This window comes from Dermacentor albipictus, chromosome 1 (genome assembly GCF_038994185.2).
Source record: "Dermacentor albipictus isolate Rhodes 1998 colony chromosome 1, USDA_Dalb.pri_finalv2, whole genome shotgun sequence".
NCBI classification, from domain to species: Eukaryota; Metazoa; Arthropoda; class Arachnida; order Ixodida; family Ixodidae; genus Dermacentor; species Dermacentor albipictus.
The window spans coordinates 494729916-494755755 of record NC_091821.1 but is presented as its reverse complement, the minus strand read 5'-3'; the positions used below and the strand labels follow the sequence as shown (position 1 = coordinate 494755755).

General features: G+C 48.3%; 1 protein-coding gene across 3 annotated transcripts in view; it reads right to left on the bottom strand.

Moving 5' to 3' along the window:
• Positions 1-25840, bottom strand: part of LOC135908806 (putative phospholipase B-like 2) — a 228926-nt gene that overhangs the window by 142279 nt on the left and 60807 nt on the right. For all 3 annotated transcript variants that reach the window (XM_065440637.1, XM_065440638.1, XM_065440636.1), the window contains exon 5: positions 4845-5071. In XM_065440637.1, the coding sequence (XP_065296709.1) occupies positions 4845-5071 (227 nt within the window). The remainder of the gene's footprint in view (positions 1-4844; positions 5072-25840) is intronic.

The following is a 25840-nucleotide window of genomic DNA, read 5'->3' as shown; positions in this document are numbered from 1 at the left end:
TGTATGGGACTAGTGACTAGTCCCTTGTATGTCGATGTCCAGAGCTTGGATGGCGTGTAGACCCAGCAGAGATGTGCGTTGATGCGTGACATGGAAGGTGATTCTTGCAGATATATTGCGATACTTAACCACCCCAGAGAAATGCCCTGCTTGTAATACTTCTTCCTGCGATTAGTTCGTGTGTCGGAGGCTAGAAGCAGACAAAGGAAAAACTTGAAAGTGCTGCTGGTACAATCCAATGTTCTTCAGGGAAAATGTAGCTCATGTATCGACGAAAAACTTGAGCGGAGTGTTGGCAACGAAAACTTCAATGTGAACAATTGCCGTACACGGTCTGGGTACCTGCATGGTCAGCATAGAAGGGATGGCGAGCCCGCTTCAGTATACGAAGAAGTGAGCTGATCTCTGCTTGCAGGAGAATATCGATGTGCGTAATGGAGACAGTCTCCGCGTAATTCCACTGTTTCTTGCAAGCGCTATATGCTGCATTCCTCGCGGGCAGCCTTGATCGGATACTATGTGGCTAGTTGGTCTGCAACAACGGCCCATGGCGTCTCGGCCAGCCTTGCAAAATTCTTTGCCGAGAGCCGTGTTGGCCGGCTTCCCCAGGTGGCGACCAGACATCTTGAACCTGTCTGCTTTCGCAAGGAGCTTGACTCAGACCACCATCTTGAGCGCCCGGGGAAGGGGCGCAACGCTTAGCGACGCCGTCTTGCCGCTGAGAATTAATGCGCTGCACTAACGCCCATTGAATACTTGAAGTGCCCTGTGAACTATTTCGAAACTTAGTCCAATTTCTTCGGCTTTCTTGAAGGTCAACAAAGGTCCCTCATAAAGAAGCCCCTCACGGATTCTCGTCCACGCGAATCCCTGGAGAACTTGGTCGTGGAGGGACTCATCATGCCGAACACCGAACGCGTAAGCTGGAGCCAAGCGTTGTAGCAATGTCACGAAGCCTTGAAGGACTCCCGGTTGCTGTCGTCTCTCACGATAATTCTATGGACGAGGCTGTTAGTGCTGCCTTCGCAGTGCTTGTCCAGCACGCGGATGATATCTTGGGACTGTATTTTCGCGGGTCAGCTCGCGACGTTGACGTTAAGTTGTAAAAAGGGCGTTGACCCTCGAAGCCGAACTTCGAAAGCAAAACAGCCTTCTTCTCTCCTCAGTGTAAGTCTCGCCTCCGACCGCCGGTATAAAGTGAGAAACGACCGTTTCAACGTCTGCCGAGGTAGGGTAGCAACACCCGGAACAGGAAGAAATGGCGGCGGAGGGGAGTGAACGCTATGCTTGGAGCGGCGAACAAAGAAGTTGTAACAGCAGGCAGCGTAGTCTCCATGCTGGCAGTATACTAGTAGAGCAAAAACAGGAGGGAGATCTAGCAGTTGCACAAAGGTTCACCTCGTCACCAGTTGTTGTGCGAGCTAAACTGCAAACACCCTCGTCAGCAGTTGTATTTCCATGACTTGTAGTTGCTTTGAAGAGATGGCCGAAACGCGGGGCCTCTGGAGGAGGCCTACGGCTGAGCGCGAGGAGTGCCGCAGAAAAAGGCAACTTCCCTGGAAGGGGACCAAACGTAGACTGACGTTTATATCAAAAGATAGAAAGGGGAACATGGCGCAGTGCACTTACAAGGTTGAGCGCACCGTGGCGCTATCGGTGAGAACAATACGAAAATGAAACTGACGATATAACAGCAAACAGGTGCAACAATCTTGCCGAATCTTGATTTCGCAGCCTAGTGGACTGTGCTCATTCCAAGATTGAGAGAGAGAGATAGAGATTCAAATGAGAGAAAGGCAGGGAGGTTAACCAGAGTTGAAACATGCAGTTTGCTACCTTGCACTAGGGGAAGAGAAAGGGGAAGTAAAGATTGAATCTCTGCCGCAACTGCTCCTATGAAGAACCAGCATATTGCCGCATGAACAGCGGACGCAACGGGTATGCCGGGTCCCCGTATATTGTGTAACAGGAGCACTGTACCAAATTCACCAACCTTCTGTAAAGCTCGCTGTCTGCGAAGACACCTACAACAAAAATAATTCTTCTCAGCTGTCACCATGCCAAAGAGCATAAATCAGGCATAGTGCACATATAAAGCATACAAAGAAGAATATAACTTTTAAGAGAAAATGCCCAGAGCGCGGTTCCTTTACTTTCTTCCTATCTTGCGATGTTAGCTTGACCAGGAAATACTGAAAGGCCTGATGTGCTACTACAAGCGTAATTGGGAGTGTAACACATTCTAGGGCACTGGCGCACGTACCATCAAGGGCTGTGATAGCAGGAACATCAAGGTTTCAAGTAAATTTACTGATATGTTTTGAACATACATACACAACAGTAATATGAATAATGTTCACCAACACCTTTCAGTCTTCGCCAAAGCTGCACATCACTTAGGCTCTATTTAAAGATAATTTATTAGCAGATGCAAGACATCTTCATTAAAATTTCTTGATGTGAGTAAAAGCACTTCATCACGTAGTAAGTCTGAATGGTTTACTTATCGGTGTCATGTGTGTGACATAAGTAGGGCCCATCTAGATCACAGAAGATTCCACTGCTGCAGTAAACTGAGCAGTATTAAACAGCATGGAGCCGCTTATGACCAGAGAAGTAGAATCTTCATCCACCGATGAGCGTTAACTTGTTCTCGCCATGCCGTCCAGGAAATGCCAGCACTTCCCAAGTTGTGCACATGGCATATGCATTGTTGGAAAAAGGAGATAATGTAACGATGAGCTCAGTGGACTCAAAAAAGGATGAATTGAATGGGTAGAAAAGTGACATAATTCGTTGCAGTTTTAGTCACACGCCCATACACTCATGATCACGCAGTCCAGATTTTAAACACGCTGTACTTGCCTTACTTTGTACACTTTGTACTTGTGCTTGAAGGCTCAGCCACTTGTTATGCTTCAGGTCCAGCAGGTGTCCACCATTTCTTCCATAACTAGCGTTGACACAGTTACTCACCATGTCGAGTAAAACCGGCCGAAATTGTCTCCACGCCGCACCATCAGTTGGGGTACGCCAGCCTACATGGGCTAATGAGGTGGGCCTCCTTTCAGAGACACCCAGAACGCTTATAAACGTGTTCGGCATACCATCCTACGTCCTTGGGTCTTTCAAGGGCTAATTGTAGAATCTATATATCTGTCATAAATACTCTACCTTCAATTATTCAATGTTTAATAACCCATTCAACTACTTGCACTGCCTCGGCGTGCGCTATCGGTGTTAAAGGTAAATGTCATGCAGACGACTCCTGCTAGGACCTAGATAAAGCAGGTACTCGAAAAGAACACTTACGCTCAAACGGTTCAGCTTTAGCATGTAGGATAACGTGAAGCTGTGGTATTTATGTCACAAACACACCAAACGCCACGACACTAGCAGCGCGCACGCAATTGACTTCTTGGATAAACTTGGCTATCGACGCTAAATAAGTTAGTACACTCAAAATAGGTCGCGGCTATTTTCTTGCTGGTATTGGAGGCAACCCAGTTTCGAGGAAAATAAACGGACATGGGCAGGACATGTAATGAGGAGGGAAGATAACCGATGGTCATCAAGGGTTACGGACAGGATTCCAAGGGAAAGGAAGCGTTGCAGGGGGCGGCAGAAAGTTAGGTGGGCAGATGAGATTAAGAAGTGTACAGCGACAACATGGCCACAATTAGTACATGACCGGGGAGTTGGAGAAGTATGGGAGAGGCCGTTGCCCTGCAGTGGGTTTAACTAGGCTGATGATGATGATGATTTGAGGAAGTCTAAAATTCTATTTATGCGCCTAACTACGTAAGTCCAATCTGTTTCCTTTATCAGATGTGATTTTATGATTTACAAAAGCTTTGCATTGAAGCTGCGATAGCACTGTAACCTCAACACGCAATCGACAAGCTCACACCCCTATTCTAAAGCTCGTCATTCCTTTTTATCTCAACGCCGGCGCACGCAAAACTCTTTCGGTACCCAAAATATTAGGGCTCCTATCCTAAAGCTCTCTAATCCATAGCAATGTTGTTGCGCGAGAGATCAGTAGTTAGCGCCCTCGTCTCTATATGAACAATGCTCTTCACTGCTAGGTTTGAAATCGCGGAGATGCGTTTGTGAAAAGCTTTTAGGTTTTCTCACTCAGTGGCAAAGCGAAAGCTCGGAATCATGAGGTAGCCCGACAACGCAAGAAAATGAGACAATTAGGCGGGAGTAACGGAAAAGGCTACCTAGTTTCGAGAAATTAACTGCCGTCGGCTACGATCCATGCGCTGAGCGCGCACAACCAAGGACAATTGCAGCTACAACCTCAAGGTGCCTTCAACATAATGACGTGTCCGAGCTCTGGGGCTACGCTCTGCAGGTCTGGCGGAGATGTCCCAGCGGTTCAGTTGCGTCGGCCTGCAAACGCCTCCAACGTCGCCTCAGGCCAGCTAAGGTGATACCGGAAGTAGCGACGCCGTGTCTCCATAACGCAATGGCGAATCGTGATAAGCGACGTCTTTATCAACCGCATCTAGGCAACACGACAGCATGAAAAGTTTGTAAATGTATTGTGATTTTCTTATTCCGAAGCTTTTCGCCTCCTACGTTGTGTACTCACCATAGAGCTCGGAGAAAAACAAAACGAAGAAGCGATACTAATAAAGGCCTAATATTCCTACTCACAAGACTTCTGCACTGGATTTGTAGCCGAATTACTGCTACGTGCTCTTAAATTATTTGGTTTTGCCCGTCACAGTAGTGGCAGGCAGAACTCACTATCCCAGTGCTGCCGGGAGATTACCACGTGATAGCCGACGAAGAATGTAAGTAGAATGTCAATCCTTCCACTTACTAGAACTCACCTGTCATGTTGCTTTGTGCGGCTGTGTGCCAGGGCAGCTTGTACTTCTTCTGCATTCTTAGCATACTTCTGTAAGTGAACCAACTGGTATGGGCGAAGTAGATGTCCTTGTTTCCAGGCGCAATCTTGATAAGTGCTGAGCAGGTCAAAGCCATCAGAGAATGCGGGTCTTTGAGGCGGCCGAACTTCACCTCCAACTCCATTAAATCACCCATCGCTGAGAGGAGCCTGTGCGTAAGTGGGATCTTTCTTTACACGATGCACGAATTTCAGGCTCAAAATTACTGAAGTTTTGACAACAAATAAATCTGTTAGTGCTCTGAAAACGGTTTCGTGGAAGTAATATTTCTGGTGTTGGGGGCTGAGCCAAATTACATGCTTTAGCAGTGGAGTGGTTGCATCGAGTAACGGATGAGCTCAGTGGATTATAGGCGCTCACTACTCTGTGGAGCGTGCTATTGTGTAGTGCCTACTGTGACGCTGCGTTTGTACTCTTACTACCGCACAGCTTTTTATGATGTGGCCTAACGTCTGCGATAATACAGAGCTTTTCTTGTGCTAGACGAAACATGCGTCTATATACTCACAACCAGAGAATGATATAAGGGTTGAGCAGCCTTCTATGGTGATGGGGAACCCTGATTCAAATCTCATTGAACAACAAAATATTTATATTTAACCTGGCGCTGTAGAAATTGTACAGACCACACAGGCGCCGATACATGCACTGAATGCTCATTATATTTTAGGGCTTTATTATTTGATTGTATTTTTCCAGATAAGAATATTGAATGACGTTCGTGTTGTTCCGGGATCTTCCCATTCTTACTAGAGAAACCAATCGCTCTGTAAAAGCATTCGATATGTAAGAAGCCATACGTCTACAACTTTTAATGTACTGCTGTTCAAGACTAAAATTTCAGGTATGAATGCTAACCGCTAATGGAAAATGACTAAATAGCGACCATAGTATCTAATAAGAACTAATAACTTAAGTAGAATTGCCCAGGACACCGGAGAATTATTCCTCGTAATGCTTGCTAAGGAATTCGAGCGCTTACATAATGAACTATAATATCTATAATATGCGCTCGAATTCATATAATGAATTCGAGCGCATAATGAACTAACGCACTTTACTTTAGGCGTTCTGCTTAATTCAAGCAGAAAAATCGACGCGCTCCTTCACAATGTAGTTTCTGCCACATCCAGCTTTCCAAAGGAACCTATGCTAATGGCTGTGTCATTCCTTTTACAAACCGTGAAGACATCTGCGATGATGAATTTCGGTAAAACTTGCAGCGAACACCCCGCCTTAAAATTTGCATGCACATGAGGCGAACTATGCCAACCCCCCCCCCCCTCTCCATGCAAGTTTAAGCTTGCTATCACATTCACTTCTACCTGGACAGCAGGTAAACTTTCTACGTGGGTTGTGCAAAACATTCACCAAAAGGGATAATATTAATTTTAGGTAATTACCAAAAAAATTCAAAAATTTCGTAATAAGCCGAAAAATCTTAAATATTGCCGACACCGATAAGGCATTCGAAGCACATTGCATAACGCCTATATAGTGCGTTCCGTGGTTATCACTCAGCGAAATAATTAACGCCAACACTTTAACGTTTCATTGTTCATTATGTCTGTCGTGCCTTCTGGTGCCAAAACGAGCTAAATAAAGTTGATGTGGCACCGCTGTCGTCATTTCGCGCAGTGCTACAAGGGAACGCGTTTTCATAAAAGGTTGACGAAGGGCGCGCATTTGCTTGTAAGCAAAGCACGCAGCGGCTTCCCTCTCAGAGCAGATGTGCTTCGGAAATGGCGCACATGCAGAAGCGAGTTCCCGAGATCAAAGTGAACGACGAGCGAGATGCGGTGCCGCTGCCTCTACGATAGCCCCAAGTTACTGAAAACTAGCACTAAAATGACAAACGGTAACGGCACCGAACGTTCCCCACTTTCCTATGCATCTCGCCCAGACAGGAAGACGCGCACTGGCGACACGCGGGGGAGGTTCGTTCTTTGGGAAAGTGGAACACCCTGCCTGGCATTAAGGACGGCTCTCTTCAGCCTACTAGGCATGCAAATGATCAGAATAAAAAGCAAGATGACATTTTGCGATTAGAGAAATAATGGTTTTACGTCTTTTTTCCGCGACCCCTTGAGAAAGTAGCCAGAATTTTCCACCCCTGAAAAAAAAAAGCTTCATCAGGAAAGGAACTAAAACGTCAACCCGAAACTGGGCAGTTGATATTTTTTTTGTTTTCGGACATCTTTCTTACGTGTTCATGTTTCGAAACATTTACATATATTTGCAGAAAGCATAAACTTTCATATCGTGGTGGAGGCGGCAGATCCAATTATTTTTTATTTGTAGTTCCATTCAAGTCGTCATGCTATTTTGCTTTGGAAATAAGCATCGACCTAGAGGTGTACAGTGTCCGTCCCTATTAGCCCTTCCGGAAGCAGTCTGAAACGCTCTCCCTTCTAGGGAATAAATGTACTCAATAAAGCAGTCGGCACCGAGCGGTCGTAGCCAACGGACGTCTAGTCTCTCCTTTGTACGCACCGTCTATTTCCCCCAAACCTAAACGGGCTGCATCATTTAACCCGTTCAGGATAGCTCGAATGCATGCTTATATCTCTTTCAAGCTTTTGTAGTCGCACCAGCAGACTCCTTGTAACATATACACATGCAGTCTTGCATTCAATAACTGTATGGGTACCGTCTGCCGGTATACAAACATTTTGCGCTGAAGCTGTTCAGTGTTGAGAGCAGCGCCGGGACACTGCCTAATAGGAGTAATAGGAGTAATGGGGTAAATATTCTCCCCGACTCCTCGGATGGCTTCTGACGAGGCAACAGTGTCCTAGGGCGCTATAACGTAAAGCTACTCTAAACTTTTCTATTCGAATTCGGCAATCAGCCTTTCGCGATTGGTCAAAAACTTTTTGCGCCACCTTCACTTCGCCCGTCTGTCGCGCGATGTCACAAAATCTGCGATAGTATCCCCATCTAATATGACGCGTACACGCTCATTATGCAGAATTGGACCGAACAAAGGAAAATAGTTATTTCTCATTTGACGCCTTTTCGCAATTAGCCGTCGGCTATTGATCAAAAGCTTTCGGGCTGCACCCACTCGACCTGCCAGTCACGTGACGTCACAAAACTGCGAAAACCCCCCGCTTGAAAGTGACGTGTACGCATTAAAGATACATTAATACGTCCCACAAAACTGGATTTTTTTTCTGTATAGCCGCACGCTGCCCCGTTATAAAAGAAATAAAACATGGCTGCCACCGATCGCTCAGGCACTGGCTACTCGCAGCTGCCGGAGAGCATGGGTTTATTTGCGTCTAACAAAACTTTATGCGTGGCCGTGTATGTTTTCGAGCACTTTAGGCATGTTTACGACCTCGCTCTGCCAACTCTTACTTGCTGACGATCCATTTTAGCGGCATTTTATCCTTGTTCCACGCCGGCGCTGTTTTAGACAAGCCACCGCAAGCTAAGTAGCGGAAAGCGGACCAATCGCAGACGCCGACACCACCCTCTTCATCCGATTATCTTCAGTGCTCTGGCTCGGCTCCATGGAAGCCCTCTCCCCTTGAGCCTGCTGCTCGCCTCCCGGCAGCCAATTACATACGAAAGACCGCTCAATGTAGGCAATATTATTCGTTTTGCTAAGAAAAGTGACACTCTATAAACAAAGAGCGCGTTTGGGCTGTTGAGGCAACGCTGTGGGTCAGCGCCATTGCTAAATGCAATTTGCAGAGAAAACCTCTGGCATCTAACTAATCTCATTCGAAGAACTACTGGGATTATGCTGAAAATCATATTTTTATTTTTAACTAACACACGCTTGTGTGAAATTCATGCTGATTGTTTCATTTTGCTGTATATCGAAATAGCATTTGCATAAGTTTTATTACACGTGCCATATGCAAGTATGTTTTGCCAGTACGTGAGTTATGTACACTGCGTTGTATTTTCCATTACGTTTCTTTTTTTCTGTTACAACTACCTTTATGCCGCCGTGTTTGTAGGGTGGCCAAGTCCTCTGAAGTTGTTTGATCAGGTTTTACTCCTGGTCTTCTGTAACAATGTTGAAAATAAAGTCAATTCAATTAATAAATCAAACAATTCATCCTGAGTAGCCGTGGTCTCGGCCGCTCTCGAGATCCCGCTGCACTAGGCCGGCCTAAATAAATCATGGTTAAGGCGGCTACCTCTCTGCGCCGCCTTCCACGAATTGGTGACCCGCGTCACCAATGCCAGCGTCAGCGATGCCAGCGTCAGCGTACGGACTATACCAAGGCGAGTGACGTGGCCTCACGCAGTCTGGCAGAAATCCTTGCAGTTGTATGGTGTCCGCAAATTCTACATCGACATACCGGACATCTGGTTGATGTAGCTGGACAGCCCCTTCCTTCTGAACAAGGTTCCAGGCTCCGGTTTCCACTCCTCGGACCCGACTTCGACGACTTGTGGGCAGCTTTCTTTGCTCACTATGTCCCCCCATGCGCTCACACACAGCTGCTTTCGCGATTTCAACCGTCGCGTCACTCCACGTCTTGTCGTCGTACATCTCCCGCGACCACTCGTGCCGCCCGTCAGCACGCGCCGGCCCCAGCATCATACCTCTACTCGGTGCGTGTGCGTCCTCCCCCGCTCAAAGGCAGCTGGGCGACGACTCTTTTTCCAAGGAATTCACTGGGCGAAACGTAAGCGCTTTGCGATATTCTACAGCCCACCCCTCTACAGCGGGGCGACGACTCTTTCCAAGGAATTCCCTGGGCCAAACCCAGGGATATTCTACAGTCCGCCGCTCTCCTACCTTGGACGTTACCGCAAGCTATCCGCTTTCGATTCGGGGTCACCTCACTCATCACCGATGCAGAGGATTTCCCACCGGCTCCACTAGGCGCAAATTTTACTCGCAGGCCAGGTGGCTCCTCAAACACAACATCTGCGATGAAATCAGCGACCACCACAGCCCTGATCCTATCGGCATTCTAGGTTTCACCCAAACAGCAGCAGGCGAGCTATGTTTTGTGCTGACACTTTCCGCAGATGCATGGCCAACTGATCTTTTGCAGGTGCACTTCTGCCTCTTTTTTCTTCAGCTCGAAAACCACTTCCACGCCAAGAACATGAGTGACGAACACTTGCGCTATCTCCACGCAAGTCCACAGCTGAGAGAAGGTCTACTTTTGGAACTCCTACTTCTATAGGCCCGAGCACGTACGAGAACCTGGGGAAGGTCGCGATGTCGCACTACGGTATCACTGTGGCTGCGCCTCGCTTACAGCCTACGCTGCCATTGCTGCCTGGTATTTCTCTCTCGGATTGTGTGAGCTCGGCACTACCAACGACATCACCTGCACACTTCGCCTGGACTCCTTTACTTACTCCTTTACCTTACCCTTTACCTCCTTTACTCCTTTACTCATTTACCTCACCACGCGATTTTATTTCAATAAGAGGGGGTCCTGTAGAGACGAGACTCGCCTCCAGAGCCGGCGAAGAAGATTCCCCACGTGCAGGTAGCGCGAGAACACGCTAGTGCGCTGGACCTGAGCGCAGGACCATGGCTAGCCGGCATAAGTAAACCTTGGCTACGGCGGCTACCTCTACGCGCAGCCCACCACAGATTCAAGCAATGCATGTCATCTTACTTTAAGATAACTGCCTCTTCTTCAAATTAAGATTTAGCCTAGCTTGAAATAAATGTGTCAAACGTGAGCCAGGTGCAGATATTCGTGGAGCTTTTCACAATTCGAGTATGTTTTAATGTCATCTACGTATACATTGAAGAAGCGTCGATTGTAGAAATTTGAAACTGTGTTCACCATGTCTCGGAACCAACTAGGTGAGTTTTTACATATTTCACAGTATTCGCATATTCCAAATTATGTTGTGAATGCCGCATATTGCTTGGTGTCTTCTCGCAGAGGCACCTGACAAAAGCCCATACACAGGTCTATGCCAGAGAAGAAGTTGCATCTTTCTGTTTCATCAATTATGGTGCCAGTCCTCAGCATTGGAAAAGGAGTAACATAATTTAATTATTTACCGCTCTAATCATAGATAGCCGCCAGCTGCGATGTTCCTGTGCCGCTATGGTGACAGGTGAAGTGAAGGGAGTTACTTATAGGTGAATTATATTGGCATCCAACATTGGTTCGAATCATATTATTACGATATCATCCGTAGATACCAGAGAGACGAGCTGCCGCGAGAACGACGACGAAGTGGGTCTGTGCCCTGGGCGCGAAAAAAATGTCGGCCTGGCACTCTGGCTCTAGTCCAGTGTAAATAGCCTCTTCCGTCTGTATCTTTCTACACGTAACATTCTGGTTGAGGTGAGCGATCCCCGTTCTCGCCACAGAACTCCGGAGTGTTCGGTATATCGAGCTTGTCACCATGCCTCCCGGTGACGAGACCACCTATGCAGCGGCTTCGGCATGTCCGACTGCTCCCGTCGTCACGGTCGCCCAACATCGCGACTTTGGTGTGTTCTCTGGCCTGAAGGGAAAGCACGTTGATGAATGGATCAAGCTATACGAACATGCCAGCGCTAATAACAGGTGGGACCCAACGATCATGCTCGCCAATGTCATCTTTTATCTCGGCGGCACCCCACGCGTGTGGCACCAGACGCATGACGACGAGATAACCAGTTGGGACAATTTCAAAGAAAAGCTCAGGGAACTGTTTGGCGACCCCATTGGTAGCAAAGTTGCCGCGAGAAATGCTCTTGCGTCTCGTGTTCAGACATCTACAGAGCCGTACGTTTCATACATCCTCGACGTCTTGGCTCTATGCCGAAAAGCTCACGACGCTATGTCTAAAGCTGATGAAGTGTCACATGTCCTAAAAGGCATCGCCGACGACGCTTTCAATTTGCTTGTTTTCGCCAACGTGTCGACAATCGACGACATCATTAAACAATGCCGTCGCCTTGAACAGGCTAAGAGCCGCCGTATCATACACCGCATCACGCGGCTACCCAACACTGCTGCTACGTCGACATGTGAGGGTCGACCACGTCAGGCTACCACCTGTGACGACGTCACCCGTATTATTCGCCACGAGCTCGAGGCCGCCTGTCCGCCAGCTTTCGCCGCGACGCCTCCCGATCCGCCAGCAACCACGATTGCGATGGTTCAGGCCGTCGTCAGACAGGAATATGAAAACGTGGGTCTGAACTCCGTGTGCACAACGTCTCAACCCAACGTTCCCCAGTTCTCTACCGGCCCTCCCCGTCCCCGACAGTCCTTTTCTGCCATATCTCGCCGCAACCCGTCCGAATGGCGTACCCCTGATGACAGGCCGATGTGCTTCCCCTGCTGTCGCATCGGCCACGTCGCTCGTCACAGCCGCAACCGATGGCCACCACCTCCTCGGACATACGCTGCCACTTATTCCCGCACTTTTGGACCTTCTGTTCCCTATGCCACCCACCACGAACCCACTGTTGCTGATGCCCCTGCTTCGAACCTTCGCTGCAGCCGCTCGTCCTCACCTCGACGCCATCAGTCTCGTTAGCCCCAACCCCGCCGCTTCTCTTCGCCGCCTATCGCCTCCCGGACCCAGCCGGAAAACTAGGCACTGCAGCTTCTGGAGGTGAAGCCGCGTTGTCTACCCTGCCCTCAACTCCTCTGCTCACGTTACCAACGAACCAACACCTTCTTGACGTCGACGGCTATCCTGTCACTGCACTCATCGATAGAGGCGCACATCTTTCTATTATGAGTACTGCTTTCCGACGACGACTCAAAATGCTCATCAACCCAGAATCGGCACGCGTCGGCCGCGTTGCGGATGGCGGAACTGTGCCTATTATCGGCATGTGTACGGCACGAGTTAGCATTGCCGGCCGTCACACCCCTGTCCTCTTCACCAAGATTGCTCATTGCCCCCACGACCTAATTCTCGGCCTCGGCTTTCTCTCCGCGCATTCTGCCCTTATTGACTGCTCTGCCAGTACCCTTCGCCTTGAGTTGCCGATTCTCGCAGAACCTTCTGACGTACCCCAGTGCCGCCTACGCCCCACCGGCTTTATTCGCCTGCCGCCAAAATCAATAGCCTATATTCAACTCTTGTCTTCCCCACCAGTCCCTGATGGCGAGTACCTCGTCACTCCTTTGCCCGACATTCCACTACAGTATGATGTTACCGTGCCTCAGAGTATACTTACTACTACTGCGAACCGCACTCGCATACCTATCTTTAACTTTGTATTGGCAAAGCAAATTCTACCGCTAGGTATTTGCCTTTCCAACGTCGATTGTATCGGCGACCGTCACGTGGCAGCGTTGTCAACCGATGCTTCTTGCGAGCTTAGCAGGCCCATCGTGCCAGCCTCGGCCGCCGATCCCAAGATACAGAAAATGGTTGCGACGGACCTGTCTTCTGCGCAGGCCCAAGACCTTTACCAAGTATTATCGTCCTAAAGAGATATTTTCGACTTCGACGATCGCCCTTTAGGCCACACGCTCGCGGTCTAGCATCGGCATCTTACTGGCGATGCTACTCCTATTCACCGACGACCGTATCGAATTTCTGCGTCGGAACGCCGAGTAATTCAAAGCGAAGTCAACAAAATGCTAGACAAAAACATCATTGAGCCTTCTTCGAGTGCCTGGGCGTCACCTGTAGTGTTGGTTAAGAAGAAGGATGGCACGTGGCACTTCTGTGTAGACTACCGTCATCTGAACAGCATTACTAAGAAGGACGTCTACCCGCTCCCACGTATAGACGACCCCCTTGACTGCCTCCACGGTTCCAGCTATTTCTCTTCAATCGATCTTCGTTCTGGATACTGGCAGATTGCTGTTGACGATATGGACAGAGAAAAAAACCGCGTTCATCACACCTGATAGCCTATACCAATTTAAGGTAATGCCGTTTGGATTATGCAATGCCCCTGCCACCTTTGAGCGTACATGGACTCCTTGCTCCGTGGTTTCAAATGGTCCACATGTCTCTGCTACCTCGACGACGTCATCGTCTTCTCGCCCACGTTCGACCCTCACCTTGAGCGTCTAACAGCTATACTTGATGTATTTCGAAAGGCGAAGCTGCAACTTAACTCGTCGAAATGTCGTTTCGGCCACCGCCAAATTACTGTTCTGGGCCACCTCGTTGACGCTTCCGGAGTACAGCCTGATCCCGACAAAACTCGCGCTGTCCGAGACTTTCCGGTTCCGAAGACAGCCGCAGACGTTCGAAGTTTTGACGGGCTATGCTCGTACTTTCGTCGTTTTGTTCAAGGTTTTGCGGGAATTGCTAGACCCCTCACTAATCTTTTGAAGAAAGGCGTACAATTATCGTGGGGTACTGCAGAAGCCATCGCCTTCTCTCGTCTCATCACTCTTCTCTCCTCACCACCCGTTCTCGCCCACTTCGACCCTGACGCCCCGACAGAATTGCGAACAGATGCCAGTGGTCATGGCGTAGGCGCCGCCTTAGCCCAGCGTCAGCGTGGCCAGGATCGCGTTATTGCTTATGCAAGCCGCCTCCTCACACCGTCGGAGCGCAACTATTCCATTAGGGAACGAGAATGCCTTGCTGTAGTCTGGGCGGTTGCGATGTTCCGTCCTTACCTCTACGGTCACCCTTTTTCCGTAGTCACTGACCATCATGCTCTTTGCTGGCTCTCATCCCTAAAAGATCCTGCAGGCCGGCTTGGTCGATGGGCTTTGAGACTACAAGAATTTTCGTATTCTGTGGTCTACAAATCTGGCCGCCTGCACCAAGACGCTGACAGCCTGCCGCGTTACCCTGTTGACTACCTTTACTCTTCCAATATTACCAGTGCTCCTTGTGTATTCTCTGTTTCGCAGATGCTTCATTTCGCCGACGAACAACGTCGTGACGCCAGCATCAGAGGACTCATCGACCGTTTTGAACACTCTCCGGCCGACGCCACTCTACGCCTCTTCGTCCTCCGCGACGGTACTCTGTACCGTCGTAACCTTCATCCGGACGGCTCTGAGTTCCTACTTGTCATACCTAAACACCTCCGCTCAACCGGTCTAGAAGAGCTCCACGACGCACCAATGGCAGGACACCTCGGCGTATCTCGAACCTATACCGTGTACGTCGCTGTTTTTTCTAGCCGGGCCTTGCCCGTTCCGTACGACGTTACGTCGCCGCTTGTGAACTTTGCCAACGACGCAGGAAGCCTTCCCAGCTCCCCGCTGGTTACCTGCAGCCACTCGACATCCCTGCCGAGCCATTCCATCGTGTTGGCTTAGACCTTCTCGGCCGATTTCCGGAATCTACATCACGAAACAAGTGGGTTGCCGTCGCGGCTGACTACGCGACCCGATACGTCGTAACCACGCTCGTCCGACCAGTTGCGCAACTGACGTTGCGGACTTCCTTCTACATGATATCATTTTGATGCATGGTGCTCCACGTCAATTGCTAACACACCGTGGCCGTACGTTTTTGGCGAAAGTCATTGACGACATCATGCCGGCCTGCTCTATTCAGCATTAGTTTACTACCTCCTACCACCCTCAAACGAACGGCCTCACTGAGCGTTTGAACCGCACCCTTACAGACATGCTATCCAAATACGTTACAGACGACCACCGGGACTGGGACCTGGCTCTACCCCACATTACCTTTGCATACAACTCTTCCCGTCTCGAAACTGCGGGCTTTTCCCCGTTTTACCTCCTGTATGGCCGCGAACCGACGCTACTACTAGACACCGTGATTCCGTCCACTACAGCTTCAACTAGCGTTTATGCCCGTGATGCAATCGCCCGTGCTGGCCATGCTCGTCAACTTGCGCGCGTTCGTCTACAAGTCTCTCAAGACAAACAGAAGCGACGCTACGACCTCCGTCACCGTGATGTCCATTTTGCGCCCGGCACCCTCGTGTTGCTTTGTTCACCATCGCGTAAAGTTGACCTTTGTGAGAAACTGCTTTCCTCTTATGCCGGTCCATATCGCGTGCTCTGCCAAGTGACCGATGTCACCTATGAAATTGTTCCAGCCACGCCAACTACGTCCTCCGGTGGGACAACCAGTGACATTGTCTACGTCACCCGACTCAAGCCCTACAACTCTCCACGTGCCTTGGATATTTAAAAGCACCGTGACAGCGCTTTTGCCGCTGGGGGGTAGTATTACGATATTATCGGTAGATACCCGAGAGACGAGCCGCCGCGAGAACGACGACGAAGTGGATCTGTGCCCTGGGCGCGAAAACTAAGTCGGCCTGGCGCTCTGGCTCCAGTCCAGTGTAAATAGCCTTTTCCGTCTGTACCTTTCTACACGTAACAATATCTTCTGATGCAGTATTGTGCTTGCCAGACTATGCGCTTCTCTTCGAATTGAACACCGATGCATCACACTATGGAACGGGAAAAATACTGTATCAGAGGGACTCATAAAACCACCAAACCAACAGCTCCGTGTAGTGGGATACTAAATGTACACATTCAATACAAGTGAAATTAACGAAGAAGTCTACCCAGATAAGGGACAGTATAAAGCGGACTACGCAAAAAATATGTAATAAAACTTCACTCAAAAACTTCACATAACATGCGCCATATTGGTGTCTCCTACTTCTTTATGCTTTTCCCCCATGCCCCTCCTTCTACTTGTTCTGAGCACTGTGAACGCAAATAACTCCGAGGTAGGAGTATAACGCTTGTCCTGAAGTGAAGCCCCGGTTGAGAGTTTATTATACTCCGTATGATCGGAGTGGGATTTTTAGTCCGTGCGATCAAAATTTTTACATGGAATCATGGGAGTTTGCGTTCTGGCTTTTTTATTTTATTTTTCTTAGTTTGCACTAAAGGAGTTTGTCCGAGGTGCAACGGCAATATAAAAACAAGTATTTACTAATCTCTATTATTTATTGATGCTTCAATCCCCATACGAGATTATGGCAGGGTGAAAAAGAAAACTAAGCAGTTTCACAAACAGGCAAAACGTAAACAAAAGGGAATGTGGCTGCAGGTTCAGCCGCTGCGCGTTAGTTTGCGTCAAGATTTTTATATGCAGAGACCGCTGGTCAAATTTTCAAATATACACACAAGACTGCGTCAGATTCAACGAAACATGTCATCAAAGCATAAGCTATGGCTTAGAGATATGCCAAATGCAGAACGTTGAAAGACATCCAACGTACACACGACACACAATAAGCAACGCTGCCAGTACTATATATAGCCAAGCTACTGTGTGCCTCGAAACTGCCTAGCGAGCAACTGTACTTTTTTCAGAATTGCAACTCACATGCTCGCTCATACGAGTCCTGCCTTTCTGACGTTAACTGAAGACCTTAATCAATACAGAACTGTTAATTCAGACTATTGATAAAGAAAGTTCATGGCGTACCTTTTCAAATAAGCAAGTCATTATGTGAGTGCTGAAGCGACTTCGCACGCTGCCAGCGTTCGCGGCCCAAAGTAGTGCGCTAGTTACAGTAACCAAGAAAAATGTAAGTGCGTGTGCTTCATGCAAAATTTGTGCAAAATATTGGTAGCGTAGTATGAATCTATTACGTGTGAACGTGACCCGCAGCAGCCGACGTAAGACCGAAACGTGCGTAGTCATACATTATTTTGACCGCACTACTTCCTCAGCGCCCAAGCAATGTATCTCGGTTGTGGAAAGTACCCACATCGCTGATCTGTCAAATGAACCCTTACATTCTAAATCAGTGTCTGGGATACAGCATAATGTTAATGCAATATCGGAAGCAACGACGTGATCAAAACAAAAGTGCGCGATAACAATTCGATTCGCATCGCTCAGTAAGAAGCTTTATTTACAGTACGCATAATTTTGTACTACCGTTTTTCTTGAGCGAGGATATCCGTAGACAGATACACAAAAATTGTTGCTTGCACTGTGGCCTTTCTCACTAGCAACACATCACCGCAACGAACTTGGAATATGCCATCCATGGGCAACTATAGCACGGACGTCATCGCTGGAGCAATGGCTGCTGTTGCCATTGCTACGCGGTCCTTTCCAACATTACACCGGACGTTGTCAGCATGTACTCACAAGGACATAAAAGCCGCATTTCACGTTCTGAAGAAAACAAGCGACGGTCACGCAGCACGAAAACACAGAAACCTGAACCGACATCACGAGTCAATGAGCAGCTTCGAGGCATCGATAAGCCTTTTTCCGCACTTGAAAAGGTTGCTCTTGCATTCGTCGTTGTCAGCAAAGTGATCGGAGGTAAAGTACTTGAAGCTGAGATACAGTGAGCTTCAGGCACGCCTATAACACTGGCTGGGAGGAAATACGGAAAACAAATGCTGTCACGGAAGACAACTTCACAGATGTAAACAAACCCACAGCCATGAACCTTACCGACTCCGCCGAACGCGGCCGGTCGCTGGCGCGGCGCACAGCCTCACGGGAAGCGCCACGCGACCAACCTGCTTCGGCGGGGGGAGTTTTTTTTAAACTCCCTGTGCGGAGTTTTCACAGGAGAACAAGATTTTGAAGTGGAGTAAAATCGCGTCATGTCCCTTATTCCTCCCTTAGCTAGCCAACAGAGCGAAACGAGGGAATGTCGCTCGCTGTTTTGCTCCCATACATCGGAGTCAATATTCAAGGATGGGGAGGTTTAAGGCACATCACCTGTTCAAAACTCCCAGGTGGGTTTACTTTCGTTTACACTGTGTGCGCCATGGCAGGCTTCATCTTATAATGGCTACTGATGGGGACGCTGGGATATTGATAGATGGATGCTATCAGGCTTGCCCTAGACGCGGCGGTCATTCCACGCCAAGCGACCAGACATTGCGGTCGATCCTCTCTTATTCTGTTCCAAACAATTCCAGTGAGCCATTTTGGTGCGCTATTTGCCCTCGTAAACTATTTGGGAAGAATTTTTTTGGGTCCGTCACAGCGATTGGAATTTTGCCGTGGTGGGCGAAACTTTGATTGCGAAACAATACCTATGAAATTACAATACTACGCGAAGCGCCTTAAAAAGCATAGACTGTTTGGCCAGTTGGCGCATCTCGCAGTAGTGCCGTTGAGCGGAAATACTACCGGCAAGAAACGCAGTGGACAGGACAGACGCTCACTTACAATTCAAGTTTACTGAAAAACTTTCCAGGAAGCGGAGAGGCGTGCAGTTGCAGTCAAAAGGCGGATACAGAGCTCGTGCATATTCACATGCAAAACTTGTAAAAATGATAACGTCCAAGGGGATAACTAATTTCTTTGTCCGACAGCGCAACTGATGGAGCACTGACACACGTGGCTGATTGTGCGCATGTCTGTCCAGTCTCAATCATTTCCCTGACAAGTCTGTCAGTGGACTTGATTAAAATCGTTGTGTTTTAAATAGCGGGGTGCAACCGCAATCTTTGACGGGCGCAAGTAAGTGCACACCACCCGCTACAGCCTTTACGGAGGCAGAGAGCTTCGTGAGTCGGTCACAAGCGGAATCTTGTTAACGACCTCAGTGGCGCAAGTCACAAAAAGCTTTGCATGGCCCTTCTCACATGCATTTTTTGTGTTTGTCTTTCCGCTCCGTTCCCGAGTTAGGGAGCACAACCTAAAGAGCATGTGAATATGTACGAGATTTGTATCCGCCTTCTGACTGCACGTGCATTCCTCTCCGCTTCCTCGTAAACATTTCATTGAACCTCATTTTTAAGTGAGCGCCTGGCCTGTTCACTTCGTTTCTTCCCGCCAGTGTTGCCGCTGATTGACACTACATGAAGGTCTCAAAAATCTGCAGGATGTTATAAAAGGAACTCGGCTTTCTTATACGCACCCTTTGGCGGCTCCTACATTGTCTCACAATGTGATTTGCGGTGAAGCAATACTGCTAATGTACGCAAATTTTGACGATTATTTACAAACTTTGACAAAGTTTAGACACTGCAACAGCACCACATAGCTGGATAGCTGACAGAAAGTGCGTCAAAAAAGTTAATGGAGCGTCGACATGGAAGAGCGCGCTGTTCTGGCACATGTAAATTGGTGCGATTCACGTAGAAATGCATGTTCGAATTCATTTGGAAAGGCGTTCAAAAGAAATTTCAACCAAAGTACCTCTTGTTTTAGGTGAGAAAACAATTTCCATGTTGAACGTCTGCCGCGTCCCTGGGCGCCGGCCGGTAAATCTGCTTCACTGCGCTGTCAATTTGTCTGCGACAACGGAAAGATGCTGTGCTCTTAGGCGGGATTAACAGATTCATGTAGCCCTCAAACGCCCCGTCCCGTCACCGTCACGGCGCCTGTCATGAAACAGTTTCCTTGCCCATTTCTCCTCCAAAATACCACACCGGCGACCTTCGTCGATGCTCGTATGGTTGCCGGTGTCCTACTTTATAATAAAAACCGGCGAGAAAACACTGTCTCCTTAAGAACCAGAGTGCCGTGACGGCGACAAGATGGAGCGTTCAACGGATGTGAATCCGGTCTTACATTGACAACAGGTTGGTCTGTACAACTGAAATTGGAAGCGAAAAGTATGTAGAAGGGCGATACCGCCTGACAATTACTGGGCATTAGGGCCGTCGCCTAAGAACTCTGCCTACCGGCCCCGACCTGTGTGGAGCCGCCGGATTGAGGTGCTCCACACCCTTAGATCAAATTCCCATAGCCCTCTATACGAAGGACGGACAACAAATTCACAGAGTGGATACCATCAGGGTCCTCGGACTCTTGCTGGAATCTCGCGGGGGCAACTCACAGACTATAGCCCGCATTACTTCGAAGACGGGGAATATGCTTCGGCTTATCCTCAGGGTCTCGAACCGCAGAGGGGGTTTAAGCGAGAGCAATCTACTCAGACTCTACCACGCGTTTCTGATGAGCCACGTTAACTATGTAGCCTCCGCGTTGCGCTGGTCTAAAGGGGATGAGGCCAAAATCGACGCCCTCATGCGCAAAAGCATCAAGCGCGTGCTGGGTTTACCACTCACCACCAGCACCGCGCGTCTCATGCAACTAGGCATGCACAACACCCTATCGGAGGTGATCGAGGCCCAACGAGTGGCTCAAATAATTCGACTATCATCATCGCGAGCGGGGAGACGCATCCTCGAATCCGTTGGATGCGGTCACCAGGACATCACGGAGCGCAACGTGACCCTATCACCCTTGGTCCGAGATACGTTCAAGGTAGATCCCATGCCACGTAACGTCCACCCTCAATACAATGTAGGGCGCCGGATAGCCAGGGCTCGTTCCCTGTTAAAAGCGGCTGCTGCCACTCCAAATCTGGCATGTTTCGTTGATGCCGCCCAGTACGAGTGCTCTGATCACTATGCCGTAGTTTCGGTTGACCGTAATGGCACTCTCATTAATTCAGCATCCGTGCGAAAGGTTTCTTCAACAGTAGCCGAGCAGGTTGCTATAGCTATAGCACTGAAGGACCCTCTACGTTCCAATATCTTTACAGACTCCAGATCGGCAGCCCGAGCTTTCGCCTCCGGCTCGATCTCAAAGGAGGCGGCGGCCATCCTCGGCAGCGAGGGGGCTGCTGGTTTTCATAGCATCAAATGGTTCCCGGCCCATATGGGAATCAATGTACACTCTGAGCTTGTTAACGCCAATGAGTTGGCCCATGACTGTGCGCGAGGTCTTACACACCGCGGCGGTTCAGGTGGACTCACGGGCGGCGACTTAGGGCTGTACAGGGATTCGCTTCTCACCTTCCACGAAATCTTGACACATTATCAACTTGCTCGGCGGGCCTTTCCGCTACCACACCCTAAACTTAATAGACCACAATCGTCGGCGTTTCGCATGCTTCAAACGGGGTCATTTCCCTCCAGGGGCAGATTCAGTCACTTCGCGCCTAATGTAGAACCCCACTGTCCAGACTGTGGGGAGGCGTATTGCTCCTTGTCCCATATGCTCTGGCAATGCCCTGCGTTACGCAGCTCATCGCTAACCACTCTAACCGACTGGGAGGCAGCCCTTAAGAGCGGCGACCTCTCAGAGCAACTACGGGCTGTCCAGAGGGCCTGCGACAGGGCGGAGGACCACGATCTTCCGACCCCGACGTGGGTGCGGCCCGCGACGGCTACGGGGACTCCCTGAAAAAGGAGGTACCCTAACGCCGGTTCCTCAGGACCACTAATAAAGTTCTTTGTCTGTCTGTCTGTTCCTCTCCTAGTGTGGCCGACAGGATGAAAGAAAGACATCGTAGTCAACGTGCCAATGCTTTTCCAACTGAAGCTTGTACCCCTGAAAGTAACCATAAAGAATTTTAAAGCAATTCCATTTCTTGGTTTACGAATGAACTACTAAAGCATATTTCATGCTCGAGTTTTCACGGGCTGTGCTTGTCTTCTTTTTTTGTTTTTGGAAGATTTTGAACTACAAAACCAAATTAGTTACGTTCGATTACGCTTCTCCTCAAATTTGGAATATAAATATATACGTAAAAGTGAGATTTAAAATGAAGTACATAAGGGAAACACACTTAACAGAAAAGAAATAATTTATGATTTGGGAATCTGTTCACTACGAATTTTAGTAAAAATCTTCTCTGCCAAACCACCCGCGCAAGCAGCATTTACGGAGGTAGCGTAACGTTCATGGTGCAGTACATAATTCTTTATGAACATGGCAGTAGGAAGTTTCACGGCCCACTGATGTCCCATTTCCAGCATTTCAGGAAGTCAATTGCCTGCGGGCCTATGGACTGCCGCAATGCAACAAAGTCAGAACAACCACTGATATTTCAAGCGCAAGATCTTAGCAAAACAGATCGTCGTCTTCCCAAACTTCTGTGTAAACGTACCCAAGACTATACCGTATGCTACCATCACCATATCATATTATTGAAAAGGTGTAGAACTCGAAGCGGTGCTCTAACCTGTTCCTCATGTATGTGAAAAATACGCGGGGGACATGCTTTATTACCATGACTTTGGTTGACCTCAACCTATGCTGGCACTCGTTCCTCGTGAGAGGGGGTGCCAAAGTGCAAGCGCTTGTGCTACATTGATGCGAAAGCTACAAGCTCTGAGGGTGCTCTGCAGAAAAGTAGAGTTCACTCTGATCCGACAGAACCTAAATATCGGATGGAGACATAAATGAGACCCTGGCCGCCATAAGGGTGACTCCTCTAAAAAGAAAGCATACAAAAACGGCTCGACAGACCACAGGCGTTTCAACTGGCCCAGATTATATACTTCGGTGACGGAAGTAAAAACTGCAACCTCCCGACAGTGACAAAACTGGCTACCCCACCGAAGTTCTATTGCGGCTGTTGTACCTACACGTAATCAGGGACGTGACAGCCAAATATGAGCTACTAGTACTAATCGGCAATATTTGATGCCCTTCAGAAACCCCGTGCCAGCCAGCCAGGTACACCATGGTAAATATACCTGGTAGCAAAGCTTTCATAGAAGCCCGCACGTTCAAAATATGGCGGTTTATCGGCAGTTCATGGAGCTTTAGTGCCTATAATAATACTGGCTAGTGTGGCGTCCGTGGCCTCCCGCGGTGGCACCGGATGCAATGAATGCCGGCGGTTGCCGGGAGGAGCGCTGCAGCTGCAGTGCAGGTGGGTGCCGCGGCACAGGTCATCCGGTCTTCGTAGCCCGCCGTGTTTCCACAACATCGGCAAGCAGGCTGCTGCGCTTGTTTTTATTAAGCCGTAGTAACATTACAGTTCAAATGTGGGCAGCTGATTATTGATTTGGGTTCGTTTTTATTACAACAGGCTTCTTTAGCGCTTGTCGCATGCGTGAAAAGGTTTTGCTAGCTCAGCCCGGCTTCGAGCGGGGAACCTCATGTGTTTCTAGGCTGGCGACGAGAAAACACAATTTTTAAGGGAAAAGCCTATATTTAAATTATGGGGTTTTACGTGACAAAACCACTTTCTGATTATGAGGCACGCCGCAGTTGAAGACTCCGGAAATTTAGACCACCTAGGGTTCTATAACGTGCACCTATATCTAAGTACGTGGGTGCTTTCGCATTTAGCGCCCATCGAAATGCGGCCGTCGGGGCCGGGATTCGATCCTATGACTTTGTGCTCAGCAGCCATACACCATAGCCACTAAGCAACCATGGCGGGTAAGGCAAAAGCCTTAGATATACATATTTCAAGGTCGTGTTGTGAGGTACAGAACATCACACGATCCAGGGAAGGCCAGAAGCAAACCAATGCATGTCGAGCCGTCTATAAGAGGCGATTAATAGTTAGCAAATTTAATTATTGATGAGTGTTTGGATTAAGGTGGATTGGGTTGAATTAGGCGGATTAAGGTGGATGAAGGCGAATTACAGTAGGCTTTACAAGGCGTTTGCCTTCGTGTCTCTTAGGCGGTAGCTAAGGTCACTTGTTTTTTATTCTAGCGATGATGGCAGCGTAATAATTTAAGGGTAAGTTCTAGGTTACATGTTTTTATTGTAATAAAGTAAAATAACTTTAAGGTTACGTTGCTGTTCTATTAATGTTATATTGATGCATAACCGTTCAAGACCGCTGTAACCAATCATCTTCTAAAATGACTCAAATTTCGCTGTTTTTACTTTTTATTTAATTTGCTACTGTTTCTGCCTATTTATCTTATTGTTGTCCTCATAGGTTTGAATGTTTTTGATTGTTTGTAAACCATGTACCCATCCCTTCATATTGCCCATTGGGCCCCGAGGGTATGATAATGGGTATATAAATTAGCCTGTAAAATGGACTGTTGTGTTCCGGCCATGTACTATGCGTTTTTATACCTGGTAAACACGTGAAGATTCCTTTTTACGTCTGATATACTTGAACAGAAATAGGAAACAGATCTTTTATTTACGTGTAACACATATTTTATTCAAGCGTAACAACAGTCAAACGCAGGTACAAGACAGCACTAGATGAGATAATGAACACATACATGAAGAAGATAAATGTAGTGGCAGTGACGCAGTTTAAGGAGCTTCTGCCGCTGCCTTTGCACTTCCCTCTCTTTGTTGATGCCTTGTCAAAAAAAAAACCTCAGGAAAGCTTAGAACTTTACAACTGCTCTCAAAGCTAGTTTTTCATGCTCTGGGCACCCTAGCTCTGGAAAGGCCAGTGTCTGCAGCTGACCTGAAAAATCAGCTAGACTCGCTACACCTAACTCGTTTTTGCTAAACAACACAGTAAAAATATCGTCCATCGCCTTCACAGCGGTTGAGAAGGCCTGACTAAGATAGCCAAGGCCTCCATTTTCAAAATGGGTAGTGCAATATGAAGCAGTGTTCGCACTATCTTCAGCGCTCCCCATGGAATCGATCTTGCGCGTGACAGCGACAAGCGATGCAATGGAGATAGCTGTCACATTCGCTCGTCGGCTAGAAGTCGTACGCCATGCGAGCGACGATTTTGAGCGACGTGTCCCCGGTGTTGCCGGCACGAGGGCCGCAACTACGCGTCGGATCTAGCGGGACTCGTTGATGATTTAAGTTGATGTGTTTTACTGTAAAGAGCTGCAAAAAATATTTCCGAAGTTCCAGCAGGAGGTTCTTATTCTTGCACGTATAAAAACTCAACCGTTTGCTCGTTCCTTGCTGCAATCAGTTGTATTTCAGTAAAGTACATCCAGTTGCGGTTTCGCGCTATTTTGGCTAGTCGCTCATAGTACTTCCAGGTGACGAGTGACGAATACTAGATTTGCAAAATCGAGCCATCGAGCGACAAGACCGAGCGATCTGTTCAACTCGAAGCCGTCGCTCGTCGCTGTCGCGCTCATGGGGTTTAGCCGTTACTTACGCAAAGGAAACCTGCACACTGGTCAAGAATTTTCGGCAATAATCTTTCATGCAACATAACCTGCAGTGTAGTAGATCAAGGCATTACTGCTAATTTTTCTCGTTTTTTTTTTCTTTTTCCTGGTACTCACGTGGGTATGGCGTAGGGTTTCAGGCGTGGTTTATCGCGGGGAATCTTGTGGTTCACGGGGATAGAGTACGCGCGCTCGACTAAACTGTTTTCGAAATGTTTTTCACAAACCACAGCAGTTGATGCCAGCCTTCTG